This window comes from Achroia grisella, unplaced genomic scaffold, assembly GCF_030625045.1.
Source record: "Achroia grisella isolate CSIRO2021 unplaced genomic scaffold, CSIRO_AGI_Agris_v1 utg487, whole genome shotgun sequence".
Taxonomy (NCBI): domain Eukaryota; kingdom Metazoa; phylum Arthropoda; class Insecta; order Lepidoptera; family Pyralidae; genus Achroia; species Achroia grisella.
The window spans coordinates 3969793-3990376 of NW_026712891.1; the positions used below are offsets into that span (position 1 = coordinate 3969793).

At 32.7% G+C, this 20584-nt stretch overlaps 2 protein-coding genes across 6 annotated transcripts in view; one reads left to right on the plus strand and one right to left on the minus strand.

Moving 5' to 3' along the window:
• The window catches only part of LOC131846023 (solute carrier family 12 member 6), a 334208-nt gene that overhangs the window by 22058 nt on the left and 291566 nt on the right, over positions 1-20584 (minus strand). For all 5 annotated transcript variants that reach the window (XM_059195232.1, XM_059195231.1, XM_059195228.1 and 2 more), the window contains exon 3: positions 10623-10693. In XM_059195232.1, the coding sequence (XP_059051215.1) occupies positions 10623-10693 (71 nt within the window). The remainder of the gene's footprint in view (positions 1-10622; positions 10694-20584) is intronic.
• LOC131846030 (trypsin CFT-1-like) overlaps positions 6962-20584 on the plus strand; it is an 86870-nt gene continuing 73247 nt past the window's right edge. The window contains exon 1 of the mRNA XM_059195242.1: positions 6962-7247. The gene's annotated coding sequence lies outside the window, so the exon portion shown is untranslated. The remainder of the gene's footprint in view (positions 7248-20584) is intronic.

The following is a 20584-nucleotide window of genomic DNA, read 5'->3' on the forward strand; positions in this document are numbered from 1 at the left end:
CATATATTTGTCCAAATATAATTCAAATTAATTTTCACACAGGATAACCGACTAGTACGAGAAAACTGTATACAATAATATACAACCTGTGAAAACTGAAAATAAAGAGTCTATTACGTTTTACTAAAAGCGAATTGTAAAAAATAGACACGGAAAAGTCTAAAGATTAATTAATATACATTACATAAATATAAAATCTATATCATAATATCTAAAAGCAATATAAGAATGATATAAAAATAATACTAAGTAGAAATTTTGACACAAATGTCATCTAAAAAGAGACTGTTTTACAAAACAAGCTAGGATTGATAATTAATACTCGATTGAAAATAATTAAACGAATTATTTTCAATCGAGTATTAATTTAATTGTTTATATGAAATTGTAGGAATATTGTTGTTACTATTAATCAGTTTGGAAGATAAGGAATTAATCAAAGAAAAAAGAAACGCGAGTTCTCATTTTAAACCACTCGACCTCTATGAAGTTGTTTTTAAAAACAAGCTTTCATATTTGTTTTAGTATTGATGAGGCACTCGTTTTTAATCGGCCTTGTGGTGAAGTGCGGCCCCGTTCTAGTATGTTCTAAGAAGTCTTCAATGAAGGTCACTATATAAGAACCAATATACAAGTAGGTGCAGAGGAAGCTTGGCACAAATAAGGGTAGTAGCAGTAAATTTAATTTAATTTTCACATAACATGACTACGCCAACGCTGTATATCAATATTCTACTTGTTGTTTCACTTTAAACTTTCCAACAATATTCAGATTCATTAAAGTATGAGGGTTGTTGGATATTGCTGTAACTATACTTGTAATTACTTTTCAGGTGCTGTGACTAATATTAAATTCTATATCAGATTAATTTCTACCACAAAATTTTCATTTCTACAATGTTTAAATAAGATGTTATAGTAAAGTATTACTCGACTATTATCTTTGTAAGTTTATGGGCGCCTATAAAAATAATAGATATTATTTTATACTGTCATCATCTTGCCTATAGCACTCCTACAATTAAGTTGAATTTAACGACATCATTCGTTAAAATCCATCATAGCATTTAGGTTACATGTTGCGCCAAAATTGGGACATTATAGTTGTTGGGTTTTGTAATAATGGCTTGATTTTAAAAACTCCCGCCCACCTGTACTCGAACAAACTCGAGAGTTTACGCATGCGGCCGCAATGCGGTTTTGGTTATAATATAAAACCGGTAAATAACCAACCTTATTGTTGAAAAGTTATTCGCTTATATCTCAGTTAATACATAAGTTATAAGTGTGAGACCTCGTTAAAACCCATTGTTATAAAGTATATAACCTAATCCAATATAAAATTCCGTTCCAAACGTAGTAATTCATCATATTAATTTCATATTTATTTGCGTAAAATTGATCACGACATACAGCCGCCATTGCGTTTTGTCTTGCGTTGTGCTATTGACCTACAATAAATCAAGTAAAATAAACGTTCATAAAAATGCCCCCTAAACTTGACGGTGAATCCACCAAGGAGGATTATGATAAGTTGGTGCAACCACATATTACTGCAAAAGAGATGTGTTTCTTGAGATTGCAATCTTTATATCAGATTTCAAAAAATGTTCGAGACAAACCTGAGTTGACAAACGAATTTAATGTTCGTTGTACTGAAATGTCATCATGGCGGGAAAAGTTCGAACATAGTATTCTCAATATTACAGTTTTGAAAAAGAAATTCTTTCCTGATTATGTTCCCTCATACAAAGAGATAGCTAGTTTTGACGAGATATATTTTTTCATTCGTAGTGTTGCCGATAGTTTGATTAAAAAAAATACTACAAATAATACACAATCCAGCGATGCTGTTAGTGCTTGTGTTAAACCTAGGCTACCCAAACTGGAGATTTTTCCTTTTGACAGCCGATTGGAAAGTTGGCCGACCTTTAGGGATACCTACTCTAGACTAATTCACAATAACAAAGACATAGCAAATATTGAGAAATTTTACTATCTGTTGTCAGCTGTCAGTGGTTATGCGTTGACGATTGTTAAGTCGATGCCGGTTACATCGGACAATTATGAGATAGTTTGGAGCGCGTTGGTTAAACGGTACGAGAATAAACGGGCATTGGCAACTACTTATCTAGATAATATTTTCAAATTTAAACCATTAGTAAATGAATCAGTCATTGGACTTAATAGTTTCTTACAGACGTTTCAAGAAAATATTAAGGCACTTCAGTTACTTGATATTACCGACTTGTCAGGATTTATGTTATTTTATGTTGCTTTGCGTAATCTCGACTCCGTGACCAGGCGTGAGTTGGAGCGTGAATTGGAGCAGGACGAAATACCTACTGTTAGTGATTTAATTATATTTATAGAAAAGCAAGTACGCGTTCTCGAGATGTCAATGAGTGCTACAAATTCCACTACTACTAGAAGTGTAACGTACTCAAAAAGCCAGTCAAAGGTCAATGACCCTTATAATTCAAATAATTCAAATTTACGACGTACAAGGCCTTCCTTGTCGTCATTGTTGTCAATACAAATCACTCTGTAAAATCTAATAAATCCATTGAGTGTTTGTATTGTAAAAAGATGCATTCTATATATCGATGTATCGACTACAACGACCTGACTCCGATGCAGCGTCTCGACAAAATTAAACAAATGAATCTGTGTGAAAATTGTTTACGAGAGCATGTTGTTGACGACTGTCCATCTAAGGTACGTTGTACGATCTGCAAGAAAAAGCATCATCATACTTTGCACATTGATTCTGTTGCAAGTTCGAATCCTAGTGCGGTTACATTGACATGTTCAGCGGACTTGACTGTCTTGCTCGGCACCGCAGTTATACACGTCGCAGATTGTTGGGGCCAGTACCAACCCGTACGTGCTATAATAGATAGCGGCGCTATGTCGAGCTACATAACTCAAGACTGTATCAAGCGCCTCGGACTGTCGAGACGTAAATGTAATTTTAAACCTAGCGGTCTAGGTGGTAACCCAGTATGCGAATATGGTTTAAGTACATGTAAAATTAAGCCGCTACACGGTACCGGTCCTATCTTGTCGACCGATGCGGTTATCGTTTCAGCTATTACAGGTAACTTACCTACGGTGCACCTCCCTCAGAGGACTGTTGTGGAGTTTCAGCACTTAACGTTAGCTGATCCGTATTTTTATAAACCTGCGCCAGTCGAATTATTAATTGCTAGTGATCTATTTCCTTATATCTACAATGGCGATAAGATATTTTCTCGTTACCAAGGGATGCCTGTCGCGATGGGTTCCATATTTGGATATATTATATTGGGACAGGTTGAGCTTAATCATACGGATACTGTCAGAGACGGAGAACTGCCTGCTGACTCCAGTCGGAGTGGTACGTTTTGCGGACTTTCCATAAATCTCGATCAAATAATGCACTCCTTTTGGGAAGTTGAGAATATGCCGACTGATACACCTCTCCGTAGTCCAGAGGAGGAATTAGCAGAGAGTCTATTCCTGAAAGACTATCGACGCGACGACTCGGGTAGATATGTAGTCAAGTATCCGTTTCGTCCCTCGGTTGAATTAGGCGACTCGAGTCAAATGGCAACTCGTCGATTTCATAACTTGGAATTGAAACTGAAACGAGATCCTGAGTTGAAAGTTCAGTATCATAAATTTATGCGCGAGTATGAGGATCTCGGTCATATGACTTGTCTTGGTGATGTCCAGAACGTGGATTCGAAATATATCATCCCGCATTTTTGCATCATCAAGCCAACAAGCACCACGACATCTCATCGCGTAGTATTTGATGCTTCTGGCAAGACTTCAAATAATAACTCGCTGAATGATTTGGTGTTACCGGGTCCTAAACTTCAAGCTGACATTGTAGAACTATTAATAAATTTTCGTCTTCATGAAATATGTCTCTCTGCAGATGTTTGTAAAATGTATAGGATGATAACTCTCGATGAGAGTCAACGTCCGTATCAACATATTTTATGGCGTTACTCTTTAGATCAACCTATACAAATATATCAGTTGAATACATTGACATATGGCGTTGCTAGTTGTCCATATTTAGCTATTAAAGTACTTCATACTTTAGCGCATGACGAAGTAGAGCGATTTCCGTTAGCTTCACCCATTTTAAAACGGGCCTTTTTTATGGATGATTTGCTTTGGTCTGTAGCTACCGTCAGAGAGGCGATAGCGCTTCAGACGGACCTAATTAATCTCTTGAAGGCTGGTGGTTTTATACTCCGAAAATGGTCGAGCAATTGTCCTGAAGTCGTGGAGCACCTGGATGAGGCTCATCGCGAAACGCCAGTTGCATTCGATGATGATACCAACATGTCTATCAAGGTGTTGGGACTTCAATGGTTGCCAGCGAGTGATATGTTCACATTCGCTACTACTTCGCCTAATCCTGTCATTTCAAAACGAACAGTCTTGTCCCAGATTGGTCGACTATTTGATCCCCTAGGTTTTGCGGCTCCGTGTGTTTTTTATGCAAAGTGCTTCATGCAGGAACTATGGGCTCGACAATTAGGTTGGGATCAAACCTTACCTTTTGACCTTGAAGCTCGATGGCGGACATATGTCAATGAATTATCATTATTATCAAAATTAAAACATGATCGCCATATCAAGGTATCTCGCTATAATTATTGTCAGATTCTAGGTTTTTGCGATGCCTCGACTCTTGGTTATGCCGCGGTTGTTTATATTCGATCCAATAACGCAGATGGTGAAAGTAAAAATAGTCTAGTTATTGCTAAATCTAAGGTCGCGCCCTTAAAGACTGTTACCATACCCCGTCTAGAGCTAATGGCTGCTCATTTGTTGGCTAAATTAGTAAAATATACCCAGTCAATTCTACATGATCGATTAACAGTTAATGACACCTTGTTGTTTACCGATTCTTCCGTTGTTTTGTCATGGCTCAACAAGCCATGCCAAAGTCTCAAAACTTTTGTTTCAACTAGGGTGTCCAAAATTAATGATAGTGTACCTAGTCAATGCTGGCATCATGTGAGTGGTGCTTCTAACCCAGCTGATATTTGTTCTCGCGGTGCCTTACCATCAGCATTAATTGTTATGCATGAATGGCTTAACGGGCCTGACTGGCGTAATCTGGACCCATCACAGTGGCCTATTAAGACTATTGATGAATTTCGTGATGTTAATCCACCTGAACTTAAGAGTAAAAATGCCAGTACTTATTACCACAGAACCTGACTCAGATAATTTAATTTATAGTCTTACGGAAAGGTATTCAAAATTTGTTAAATTGGTCAATATTGTAGCAAGATGCTATCTTTTTATTGATAACTGCAAATCCACTGCTTCGAAAAGATCACTTTCAATTGCTGACATTAGGAAAGCACATGACAGCTTGATAAAAGCCGTTCAGACACGTCATTTTTCAAACGATATTTCGTCTTTATCAAAGGGTGGTCTTTGTAATCATTCGTTGAGAAAGCTCAACCCCTTCGTAGATTCCAGTCAATTCCTCAGGGTGGGGGGTCGACTTTCTCAATCAAATTTAAGTTATCCGAAGAAGCATCCGTTACTTCTGCCAAAGAGTACAAATTTTACTAAAATTCTTATGGATTATTATCATAAAATTTATTTACATGTGGGTCCTCGAACTCTTCAAAGTTTGATTACTCAAAAATATTGGATCGTTTCAGCACGTAGCGCTATTCGATCACGCACAGTCAAATGTGTAGCCTGTTTTAGGGTGTCTCCTACAAATCGACAGCCTATAATGGGTGATTTACCTAAATATCGCTCTCAAGATGTTCATGTATTTCATACAGTAGGTATAGACATAGGCGGACCTTTTCTTATTAAGGAATCCACCCGTAAGAATGCTCGCACATCGAAGTGTTATTTGTGCGTTTTCGTTTGTTGTTCCACACGTGCGGTACACTTGGAAGTCTTGTCTTCTCTTAGTACAGAGTGCTTTCTCGCATGCTTTGACCGCTTCGCGGCAAGACGAGGCCTTTGTAATTCTATAGTGTCAGATAATGGCACTAATTTTATATCTGCTGGAAAACAACTGAAAGAGGTTACAGATTTCCTTAATAAAAATTCGAATAGTCTGTCAGATGGGGTTCTATTTCGAGGTGTAAAATGGAGATATAATCCCCCAGCTGGAAGTAACTTTGGAGGTCTTTATGAATCCGTGATCAAGCAGGCAAAATTGCATTTGAAACGATCTATAGGCACTCGCGCTCTGTCGTTTGAAGAACTCAGTACACTCTTTTCTCGTGTCGAAGCAGTCCTTAACTCAAGGCCCCTCTGTGCCTTGTCTAGCGACCCCAATGAGTTTGAGGTGCTGACTCCCTCTCATTTTCTTATAGGTCGGGAACTCTTGACAGTCCCCGAGTATAATATTACAGATTTGTCTGCCTCTTATCTGAACCGTTGGCAGTTGGTCCAACAACTGTCACAGCAGTTTTGGAAGCTCTGGAGACAAGATTACTTGCATACTTTACAACATCGTCAAAAGTGGTTTACCAACTGTCGTAATCTGAATATCGGTGATCTTGTACTTATAAATTCCGATGCACCATCACTGAAATGGTCATTGGGTCGCGTTTCAAAATTACATAAAGGTCCTGATGGCATAGTACGTGTGATCACTATACGTACAGCTAATAATCACGAGTTTACACGTCCGGTTTCTAAAGTAAGTCCACTTCCATTGGATCAGGATGCAGATTAACAATACTTATAATAAAAAAAATAAAAAAAAAAAAAAAAAACAATATAATATTTTATAAATTTTATACAGTCCACTTATCTCTAAGTATATCTATATATTCAATATTTTTAACACTGATATCTATACGCATTTATTTACTTATATCACATACCTATTAGGGACTTTATTAAACTAATTCAAGTTCCACTTGGTATCGTAACTGGGAAATCCTGGCGGATTTCGGTGGGGGGAAATGTTGGGTTTTGTAATAATGGCTTGATTTTAAAAACTCCCGCCCACCTGTACTCGAACAAACTCGAGAGTTTACGCATGCGGCCGCATGCGCACTGAGCGCCACTGTCGCTTGAACATCAAGATCGAGAACGCGGCTGCGAGTGCTTTGTCTCAATTATTAATTCAAATAGCAAATTAAAGTGAACAAAACTAAGGACTTCACTGTGTAAACTATTCAATAACATCAGACAGTGTTAGTGTGTGTATAAATACGAGTCCCGGGACATGCACCAGGTGGTGAAATAATTCGGTGAGTCGCCATCATTATCAAGCCATTTTTCAATAGTTAAAAACTGAGCATATCGAACAATAGTATGTATTATAAATAATATATATATGTTTATCTCTAAAGTCATTAAAGTAAACAATGTTAATAAAAATAATACGGAACAGATAAAAAATTGACAAAGATATAATACAAAAGTAGAAGGATGATCCGGTAGATTATGTCAAGAGGAGTTAAGAGTTTTCGGAAGACCATGTTGGAGATAACTTTTGAATGAAGATTCAAGCAAAAGTTTAGCTAAGGCACTATTGTCACTATTTACCCGGTAAGGTATCTGGTGTGAAGATCTAGATAAATGGATAATATCTATTTATATCCTGTAATTATACAGAACAGCAGAGATATGTGACAACAACAAGAGACATGAGCTTAAGATTTGTGAAGTATCAACTAGTCATTTACTTTTATCCTGATTATTTAATATTTTATTATGTAACTCACTTATTCTTATCCGTCGGAGAACCTTACAAAATTGTACAAAGGTACAATTTTGTACGTTTTAAATTACTTCCAGCCAGGCTTAAATTATCAATAAACATTCCCCTACTTTCTCCGGCAGACGGGTAAAAATAAAAATAAGTGAGTTACAAAATAAAATGTCAAATAGCCAGTATAAGCATATCGTAAAACCATTAGAGTCACGCAAAAGTGATGGGGCCTCTCAGCCACCGATGTAAAATTGATTGATTTGGGCACAGAACTGCCAACTCTCATATTTTAGGTAGACAAAAATAGCAACAACATTTTGGAGGAAATTCAATAACGTAGATATATATCCGTTATAAATATGGCTCGTTTAATTTTGTAACATTGTTTGGCTATTCGCTACCGATGGATCAAGGGAAAGAGGAATGTGGAAAATTTGTAAACAAGCCTCATTATGTATTGTTTAATAATACCGATTGTATTATAATATCATTAAAAATGTCTCGTTAGTAGCTATTTGCTTCTAATGTATTTATTTAAATATAATATTATTTCTTCTCCAGTTTACGGAAAGCGGTTACACGTCGATAATACATATATTAAAATAAATAATCCCACTATAACTAATTAGGAAAATATTATAAAAAAAGTTTTTTTTAACAATAACATTCATGAGAAAATTATACTGATAACATCGTAATAAGGTATCTAACTCAGATTCCATTTATGTACACAGTTTACATCAAATTGGGTTTTGATAAAGCGTAGTATTCATAAATTATAATTATGTACTGTATTACTATAATAAGACTAGACTCATTAGGAAAGGTAAGTCACTAGTCAATCACCAAGGATTATTACCACGGATGATTACTACATTTAAAATAACAAACTGAGAAAGTCTGTAATTGAATCACGTTCTAGGCTGCCCTCGCTTTATTTGTTGAGAACGCGATTTATTCTATTTGGTCGCAGTTGGAAATAAATGTCTCTTTATTAAGAACAATACTTCTTTTTAAATTAATAAGCAGTTCTAAAGCAATGTATATACCAGTAGATGTACTATATTAGTAAATATATATAATATTATTACTATTATGTATAGTAATAGCACTACAACTATCATAGATTCAAGATTCTTTATTTATAAAAAATGCGTGATTATATTAAGAGATGTAACATGTAGAACGAATTTGTTCAACATATTTAGCCTTGGTGGTATTAAATGCTACATAAATTATTAAATTTAAATTTAAGTTACATATAAGTAATAGTAGAGTAGTAGAAAAAATATATGTAATAAATAAGTAAACCAATAAGAAGTACAGATTAAATAATATCATCACAATAAATTAAAAACGAAAAAACACATGACTTGGTGGTTTTAGATATATTTTACAGGAATACGAGCAAGCTGGCAGTACACATGGTGGTATGTGGTAACCGTTGTCTATATTTATAGGATACACCCACATCACGTCATCATGTGATGCCCGTTGTACCACTTATGCATGGCATTCCGGAGAACTAAGATGTCATGCTTCCGTACTCTGTAATTTCACTGCCTTATCTTACTCTTTTAATTTAACTTTTATATATAAATTTATTCTTAAAATGCTGTAGTGTCAAGTATAAAGAAATATGATTTCTATTTGTTCTCCGTACATCATATAAAATATACTTATATGAGTCCTTATTTCTACCAAAGTACGTTACTAAGCCTAAAGTCGAGAGTTTCGCAAATGGCGCTTGAATTATATAGGAGATTGCGCTGTGGATTATTCCAGGCGCCCGCAGCTTCATTGCGAAATGTACGCAGGTGTAACAACACCTTTATTTACTAAATTAAGTATGCTTTCTTTATTAAGAGTTTCACTTTCAGCGTTGTATTACGTAGGTTATTGAAAATGGTATGGAAGTTCCAATATTAATTCTTCTGGATATCTAACAGAATAAATTAATACGCAGAGAGACGGTTTTTTTAGTATTATAATATTATTTTACCACTACTATTACAGCTTAACTCGTAAAAAATAGGAACAATTTGAAGGTTGTCGAAACCTGATGGAATTGACTCCTGAGTGAGGTTCCTCGCTAGGGTGATGAACTTCGGTTCGGCCGTCGTAAATATTGTGTTATTACTGGAGAAACTACTCTCTATACTATATAGTATTGTAGTGACTCGAAATCGAGAATGATAAGTGGAGCGTACACAAGCCAATCGCGTAAGAAATTGGAAAGCTACGATGCTACGAGCGCATGTAACGAGCTACGAACGGTCTACGGAGTTACGATCACTACGAGATCTATACGGGTCATCGAGAGCGTGTAGCACCGGTGCCGGTAGCTAGGTAATACGTTCCTAACTCAATTTCAATAAGGCGCTCGATTTATTCCGTTTCCTCGTGGAACACCCTTTAATCCGGCCTTAAATTGCCTCAGATCAATGTTATTTCAAGTCGCATACATACGTCTCAATATTACGTGTAATCGTTAAATCAGAAATCATGTTTAAGTTCAAACGGGTTTAGATGAAAAGAGTGAGTGAGAGTCTCTTGAATATTAAGTATGCTAAAACGAAATGTACGTAAATATTGATGTAAATATAAAATAACCATAAGAAATAAAAAACAACGATTTTAAAAATAAGTAGAAAAGTTTGTAATATATATATGATACATGGGCGTACCCGGGAGGAAGTACGGGGGAAGAATATATATAATAAAAACAAATGCATTTCTGTCTAAACAAAACTCCAAAACCCTCTAGGCCAGAAGAAGAAATAACTGAATAACATCGTAAATTTTTGGATAAAAACACAAAGCAAGAATAATAATAAACACAATACAAAACACAAACGTAAATAAACTGACTAAATAAATATTTCAACAATATATTTTCCTGAGCACTTACATGATATAGGTAAAGATTGGTGTCACACCCCTTGTCCTTCTGTGCGGGCAGGCCATGCTCGTCATTGTCACCTGAAACACCGAAAGAAATACCTTCAATTTTGTAAATCGACAGCCTCCGTCCGGAGCGCCGATCCCTTTGGGTCTTAGGTCTATTTTACACTTGTAAGCTTTGCTTAGGGTAAATAAAATGTGTGTAACATTTACACAATTAAGTGATAATAAATTTATAGGAAATAAAATACAACCATTTCGATACTTATGTTAGAAAAGTAGTTTTTTTTTAACTTATTTATATCCTATAGTTTGATTACATTTCTACATACATTCATATAAAAAATAAACTGTGATGCATTAAGTAAACAATCATGCATCGCGAATGTCTATGCACTTTGGAGAAAAAAAATGCCATTTTATAATATGGTCTTTTCGTACTTTTTTCTAATGTACATAATAAAGTGAAATAGTGATCTAAAATAATTTTAAATACTTTTTTAATTCTTTAAAGTCAAACCAGGAAACAAATACATTAATAATTTTTAATATCTATGTGTAAAAGAAATATTAATTCACTAATGTTTAAAATTAAAATAATAAGACTGTGTTCCAGTTTTATATCGTTTGCATTATTTAAACACTATTAATACATACACAGAAGCTTCAAATAGTTTAGAATAATCGAATATTATTTTCTTTGCGAAGCACTTAGTGATCACATGTTGACTATAATTTAAATAAATAAAATATGTTCATGTTGTTGACAACTGAGACGTTGAACCTAAATGCTTTTGACCTAGAAATTGGGGTATTTGTACAAATTATATTATGGTAGATAACTAAAGTTAAAAACATAGTTACAGACATTTGCACAGTAAATGCGTAGATGCACGCGGCCGAAAGATCCCTTACTTTGATATAACTTTGATTATTCTTTTAAAAAATAACTTTATTTCAATACTACTTCAGTTGTATAACTAGGTATACATATACAGTATACATATAAATTATTTTGCACAGTGATTCAGGTGGAGTAAATATTTCTCGCAAAAGATATTGATTAAAAAGATAGTTAAGATAAAATTAGTAATAACTATGAGTAATACGAGAGATAGGTACTTCCAAAAATACATGAGACTAATAAAAAATACATTATAGTTTATCGAGTCTTTATAGTTATAGAATTTTATCGACGATTCTCTTGACGATTCGACTAAGTTATATTAGCCGTGGACATGAACTGATTGGATTACAGCGATTTTAACGTCGGTAGAGACCAGACCAGACTATATTCAACTACGTCACTAGATTGTTCTATGAAAGATTGCTACAAAAAGCACTTATGGTATCCGTTTCTGTAAACCTATTTATCGCTGGGTTCAAAGCAGCTGATAACTTTAAGCCCTTTTACCGTTTGACATTAAAATATTTTTTAATTTCTATCGCTCTCGATCGCTATTATCCACGAATGGTGTGTCGTGAATAATAATGGTTATCAGTAGAAAGGACATTAGGCGACTGCAACTCATTTTATTTACCACAAACTTATTCATTTATTATTAATAACATGAAAGAAGGTTAAAAGTAAGAGTTATAAAACGTCTAATTTGCCAAGCTTCCGCCAACACGGTGTCATTACTCTAGCTCAGTCAGTTAGGCTGTAGGTAATCAGTAATGTTTGTAACATAAATTACAAGTACCCACCTTATTTCGTTGATACTCTGCTGAGAGTAGATTTTTGTGACAGCTAGAATCTTAGCACTGTTTATTACAGAAACATATTTTGTCTGATAATATGAAATGTAAACAATTCCGGCGGTAACTTTGAAATGCGTGGGCGGCGCGCGTGCGGTAAGTATATTCCATTTCGTAAATAATATTGTATGTATAAGAGTAAATATATTACTCGTTAGACTGTTGTGAACTTTATGTAGGTATTCAGAAAATATCAACACACATAAGGTATAAGTTCTTGAAAATTAGAATACATACGATTATTGTTTTTAAATGTAACTACGAGAAGGGTAAGTATTATAAACAATTGAATTGTTTATCAGTTTTGGTGAGAAGGATGATGAAAAATTTTGATTTATAAAATCAATAAAATACCTAGGTATCTATGTATATATGAGGATAAACCTTGTCAATTACAAATTAAAAAACGGTAGTAAAACAACAATTGTAATGTTTGTACAATTGTTGTTTTACCGCAAATATAATTATATAAAGTAAATTAATACTATTATTAGAAAAACAGAACAATATATATTTTTAATATTACAAATATATAATTTTTATTTTACATATCCATCCTACTATAGATAATCTCGCCCTTGTACATTTCATTTATATATTTAACATATTTCTCTAACTTGTGAGTATAATAAAAAATATGAGACAAACTAATTTATATATATATATAAGCTAACTTCTTATTGTAACTAGTATTATTGCAAATAGCGGTGCATTCTATGTAGACATCATTATGTATGTAACGAAAAATATTACGTAATCAGAAACCATCAGTACAAATATTGTCAACATAAATGAGTCTCTATGGAATGGGAGCAATTGAGAGGATGTCACGTAGCATTATATGTTCACACAAGCGACGCTATGTTCGGTAGATAAACAAAGAGTAAAACAAATTCTACCAAGCCAACGACTCTCGACTCTTGTAAACATTATGAGGGCGGGGAATTCAAATAAGATGTCATGTTGCAGATACCTGCTTGTATTTTAATTTAAATTATATTCTAACTAACATAAATATGAAATTGTTTGTTACCCTTTAGCGCTGTAACGGTTCTACCAACAGATATAGAAATAATCTTCATTCAAATATACTTAATGTTAGTACTTTTGTATACCATTTTATTTATTATAAAAAATATTTTATGGTAGTATTCGATGTATTTTATAAGATTTTATAAGATATAATACTCCATTATTAATACTGGAGAAATATAATAAATATAAATTTAAATTCAGACTTATTATATTTCTTCATATAAAAAAATTATGATATAATATTTCCAGTAGATATTTTTACATCGGAAAAAAGTTTTAGTAATGGTAATATAATCAGCGCATAGAATACTAAGGCTATATGTATGTGGAAGTCAAAGGTTAACCTTTTCTCATTTATAATACAATTTATATGCTACTTGAAGTATTCACATTTTTGTACAGGTATAATAACATTTACGTCGCCAAAAGAGCTAAAGGTCAAACACTAAAGTTACGAAAGAAAATCGTGGGATTGTTCGTACGTATATACTAGATTATGAGTCGTGGCTTACCGCACTCACTCGAGGCTTACTTACTTAAGCCATGTAATGTATTATACATACCTATGTACCCATAGAATGTAACTAACACTAAACTCTTATACCAAAATGTTACATTATAATACACTACCGACACACTTCGGACGGTTTTAGGTAGTGTATGAGATGGATGGTCGTATATTTACAAATAAATCATTAATAAATAACCCAGTACAATTAACACAGCGTCATCGATCGCATGGTAAGCACAGCTGTGTTATGGGTACTAGGCACCTGATATAAATACTTTTTTTTATAAATACATACATAATATACATAGAAAACACCCAGACCGATACAAACAATGATACTCATGAATACAAACGTTTGAACCTTGCGAGGAATCGAACCCTCGACCGTCGGAAATAAAGCGGTGTGCTAGATCGATAGACTAACGAAAACATCATTAAGAAGAATCTCTCTAAATGTGGATGAAATTCGTATTAGAATATATTGCAGGGTTCAGAATAATAAGTGTTACAACAAACGAAAACACCGAATTCATTTTATACTATTCGAGAAGCTGAACAATAGATATATTTACATAAACAATATAAAGACGTACTAAATGCAAGTGTGCAAGAAGGAATACTTAATTTACGATCCTCTTTAACGATTCTCTCTGAAATGTCATAAAGAACTTGTCTGCTAATTATAGCTTTCGATCAAGTATTCTAGTTATGATATGCTTGTACTAGGTATAATTATAGGATACTTATATATTGGTTGTATTATAGGTATTCAATAATTTATTTATAGTATTATTTGTAGCATTCCCAAATTTAAAAGCTCATTAATAGAAAGATTCTTTTGCTATCAAGGTAACCTCCAGTACAACAAAATAAATAAAATATTTATTAATATTAACTCCTTGTCAAAAATTCTATGTAAAAAGTATCTCAAAACCTGGCTAAAGAAGTTAAGTTATGACGAAACAGAAAACTTTATACTGTAAATACAAATTATACCTTAAATACTATAAAAAAGTTTGATTACGTGGTTATCGGCATATAATGAGTTATTTATCTTTAACTGGCTTTATGTATTTTTATTGTTTCCTTTTTTTTATGGAATATGTAATGTTATGTTAAGTAGTATGTATGTTTTTATGTTGTGTAAAAGCAAATGTTAATAAATGAAATATTATGCACCCTGGGAATGTGACATTTGAGATATATATTTCTATGAATATATATTCATAGAATATTATATTGAGATATATATTCTATTTATATAGATGTATAATTCTATACTATTATAGTTCAGATGGCACAATTACCCTTGTATGTTCAAATTGTATTGGCTCTTATATACAACTTAATTATGTAACTCAACCCATAACTGCAATAATTTTGTTCTCAGCTTTTACTGGTTTTATTATTATTATTTTTTTATAAACATATATTTTATATATCTCCCTTTTTACAGGGGTAATACATTCAAACACGCGGGCCTTAGCCAAGCGTGGATGAGTTTAAAAGTTATACGAGGATGATGAAAGTGAAGACGACAGAATTATTATTATTATTTCAGTGTTACTTTCAAAAACAAGTTTTTCAAACTCAAATATACAACAAAAAATAAAACGAATATAATTTATTATTTTTAAAAGAATAAATTTTCTCACTTTACATAAATCAGAAAATGGCTCATCCAACCTAAATTGTCGTAGGTCTAATTATAAAAAATCCACTTCAGCTTTAACAAAATGTGTATGAATATAAAATGGGAGTTAATTCAAAGCATTCAAAGTTGGAACATGAAAATTGCAATGTAATTGGCAATTTAAGACCCTCTTTCTGCAGTTGAGAAATAACTTGAACGTAAAGAGCTTCATAAGTTAGATTAAAATTAATATTACGTATGTACCTTCGACTAGTTATTTTTTCAAAGTAATAATTTATTCATTTCTCCACTGATTTCAATAAGTATAAATCTAAAATGAGAATACATAATTGGATTATGTCGAGGGAATTTTAGAAATGGCATCAATTGACGTTTTAGGAAGCAGCGTAGCTACCTATATATTTAATCAACCGCAAAAAGGTTCCGGTCTGTTGAGTTGAAAGTATACAATGATAAAATTATAAAATATTTATGGGAATTTATACCTAATCTAAATACTTATTTACTTAAGCTCAATTTAAGATTACATCGGATTTTCAATATTAAAGAGATTTCAGCGATTTGGAATACCGTTTTATATAATTTCTATATATTACCCAGACTACCCTATCAGGTCAAGAGCTTGAAATATATCCGAACCTTTTTATAATATTGATCATAACATTTTTCTATGGAATTACAAGTGTTACAGTACATACAGTGTTACAAATAAATCTAAGAAATTACAAATGACTGACTATTTATTCTCAAACAGTCCTTGAATTTTTCTAAAGATTAAGGTGAAAATTATTTTATGTAATGTTTTATGTCGTATGGAGTTTAGGCAGGAATGAAAGTTTTAAATTAAAGGGAGGTGGTAGTTAGATTTACCATAATTACATTTATAATACCAAGGACACACAAAAAGTGTTTTAAATTACTGAGAGTAGTGACTGATTTTATTAAGCAGCTGATAAAGTGTCAGTAGTAGCGAGTCGTGGGTATTTACATAGTGAAGCCCGATTGATGGATTGCTCGACAACGATTACCCTGCCGCTTTATCTTATTCAAATAAGCGAATCCGCGCTTTTCATTTACTTAAAGTGTCTTTTTTGTTACACTAACTTGTATATTAGTTTGTAAGATATAAGAGTTATTGATTCTAGAACGTAAATTACAGAGATATATTCTGGGAATTAATAAGATATTAAGCGCATCGATTACGAGAAAAAAATGATGCAGTACTGGCCAGTTTTAACGCATACCGCCGAGGCTTAGGTATATGGATACAATTTTAAATTCAAAATTTTCAGAAGTGTTACAGATTGTTTAAATATTTACACGACTGTTTTGTTAAAAACTTTGTACAATAAATACTTAATTAATATAAATAGTTAATATTAAATTTTATGTTTTACATTAATTTCGATTTTATTAATATTGTATCCAGGAACATAATATCATTTAAATAATGATTTATCTGACACTCGTACTATACATAATACAGTCGAGTTAAGAACCTCCTCCTTCGACGAATTCCGGTGAAAACACGTCAGAGATTAAGCGAATTGGCCACGTTTTGTTTTCGAGTTTTGTTGAAATCCTTATTTCTCGTTTCCGTGGAAATTGGAAGCTCACTGTATTTTTCCACATTTTATGGACATCCATTTCATAACAATTTTTATAATTCCAAGTTTTTAGTCTCATCGGTAGAGTTACATATTTTAGACTGATTTGTTAATGTACCTACAGCATTAATACATTAGCCATATATGTAGATATATATTATAAATGGTCAATTACAATCTTCAATATAATTTCGGTAAAATCTACATTATGATAATGAAAAGAGTCCGTTAAAGTTAACCTTAAGTGTAGAAAATACACGCTTATGTAGTCTTTATGTATATGCAATACACAACTATGTACCAATGTATTACATAGGCACATAGTTGTGTATTGCTTTACATCTCCATGGTACCACATATATGGAAATGGGAAACAGTGAGTTGCAATCCAATTCAATTAATATTTTAATGCCGCATATGATCAGCTCGCACAGCTACCAATTAATTGGACATTGAATGTAATCAGAGCTGACCAATTCTCGATTGTTATCTAGCATAATATCATGTTGTTTATTGGAAATAGTAATATTATTTAAGGTTGATACAGTTATATATAGTAGTAAGTACTAAATTCATTGATGTTATTAGTCATTCAACATTTCGTATCCAATTGACAAAGATATATATGTATAATATATATTATATATAATTCTTAGTATAAAATAGTTTGGTTTCGCAAAATTTCGTTTTATTAATTAATCTGTCTAAAATGTGAATGAGTGCAGGTATATAATGTTAATTTTATTAGCTCTTCATTGACTCGGATGTGCAGCAATGTGATGGAAATCATAATAAGATTTACATCAAACCACCCATTGCAGGCAAAGATAAAATACATGCAATTGATATATTTCTATCAAGTTAGTTGATAGTAAGTATGATATTTTTCCATAAATTATGTTCCATTTACTTATTATATAATCACATTAATGTTCCACAGCTTGGTATGTAACCTGTAAATCGAGAAGAATTTTAAACGAAATTATTTATATAAAGATCATAGCGAAAACAAAATCAGTAAGCTGACGGTACGGCTAATTAAGGTATTGAATTGAAACAGAATAATAAAGCGTTATCGAAAGCTATGTTACGAGATATACAGTTTATTTACATTTCTACAATATTTGACTTTGGAATGGCCTTATTCAGGAATATAATTATTCAAATTCCAAATTTACATAATTATAGTCTTTTCCATTTGTTATATGTTATTTGTTATATATATACTGTTTTAAATTTGACGCGGTCATTATTTATACGTATAATTAGTAAAATAAACAGTACAAAAAAAAAACAAAAAAGTACAGTATGTACAGTTTACCCGTGATCATGGTGGTTGAAACACTGCCGAAATATCGGTAACTCAGCAAATAAATATAAAACGTGGTAATGTCCCGTGATTTTTACTAATTATATATATATGTATTCTTTCTTAAGAAATATAATCACGATTCAAGAGATTGAGCTATTTTTATCTTGTTAGTGTTAAAGCATACGCCATACATGTCATGTTAGTGGCCCAACTATCGGGTTGGAGAGAAAGCCAAGACCTTTCACGGATCACAAAGTTAGTATGGTTCGCTGAATCAACGGATCCCTCGTAATACGGACTCTGCGTTTTTTGAACGAAATGTGTCACGTCAAGAATCCTCCAGAATTTTCAAGTAATTCCATCAAGTATATTAGTCTAGAATAGAAATGATCTTTATTTAAGTAAAAGTAGTTGAATATTTAGATTATAATAATATATACGGTCTTGATAAATACATTATTGAAACTCAGTTCAGTTTGAAGAAGTAGTGTAGTAGATGTGTAAGAAGAAAAAGTAAAAATATCAAATAAGTGATTCATGAAGTTTGTTTTCAACATTAAATTCTATGATCATCTAGAACTGTCTTTTCTTTCAAGCCTGATATCATATTGTTTTTTTTATAATATTTATTTTTATTAAGTACTTCAATGCTGGTACATATATGTTTATTCCATTGTTATTGTAAGATCAAATATTATAATGCTAATAAATAAGACAATTATTACAATGTTAGGAAGAGATAATTATAATTATTGCTTGCTATTAAAATACCGTAACAGTTATATTCACGAAACCTAATACATATTGTATGTAATGGTAATACGTTGCATATTTGATGAAACGCCAACTGTCTTATTGGATGACGACAGTCCTCAGAATTTGTAATTCCACATTGCTCGACGGGACGGGTTCATTTAACTGTGTCACATGAAGTTGCCCGACAGCCTGTCGGCACTCTTAAATCCAGGGAATTTGAAATTTTCATTCTGTGCGGTTGGGATTTAGCGGAGAAACTTTTACGGACACTGTGACACAGAAAAGCGAAATAAATTTGAATCACGAAATGTACTGCCTGGTTTAGGAACTTAAAAGTTGGGATGCATGTACTTAATGTTAGAGTTACAGTAAAAGTATAAAGCGAACAAAACAATCTCTAGAGCGAAATTACAAATAGAACGAATAAAATTTAGACTAATTGACAACTAAACAATTTGAGAGTAAAATTATTAACGAATGCACTTTAATAAAGAAAATATATTTTTAAGTATTCATTACATATGCTAGTAGATTGACAGTGAAGTACGAGTATAAATATTTTTTGAATCCTCATCGCCTCATCATTGAAAATTAGGCAATAAACTTATCAAATTAACAATCACATTACGGTAGTGTATGGCTACCGCAATACGACGTAATATATGTTAAGCTATTATATTTTAATTATACCAATTCAAAGCCAATATTATAGTACCCCAACTAGATAAAGTTTTAAGTTTCGTTACGTATTTGTAGAGGTAAAAAACTTTTAGGACAAAATTTCATTAGACCCGCTAACTGAGGAAAGTTTTAATTAGAGATGTCCTTGTTAGTTAGCACAATGGATTAAAGCTCTTGTTGTTTGTAAAGGGACTTTGCTCGCCATTTATTGCTTAAACTTAACAGGACCTGGACGACTAAGACCACACTATCTAACGATCATCTGAAAAGTTAGTGGAAATCTGCATAAATAGGGATTGGAAAATTACAAATGTATACTGTAAAATTTATGTTGAACAGATTAATGCTGAAGTTAAGAATCGAGGAATATTTCATTGTGGGCGAGTTTGCAAAAAGTCCTCTGCTTCAATACCTCGAGCACCTCTGTCTATTATTCATTTCAGTTTGTTTGTGTGGGATGGTAACGCATAAGTAATTACATAATAATGTGATGTCCATAGAGCTGTTCATTTTGAGTTGACGATGTTACCAAATAATAAGTGCCGTCAATTTAATGTTTAATTCCAATTACATTACAAATGTGATTGAACTTAAATACAGTATTTTTAATACACTACTCTCTCCTTTGTAGACTAAAAACTATAATTCCTAAACT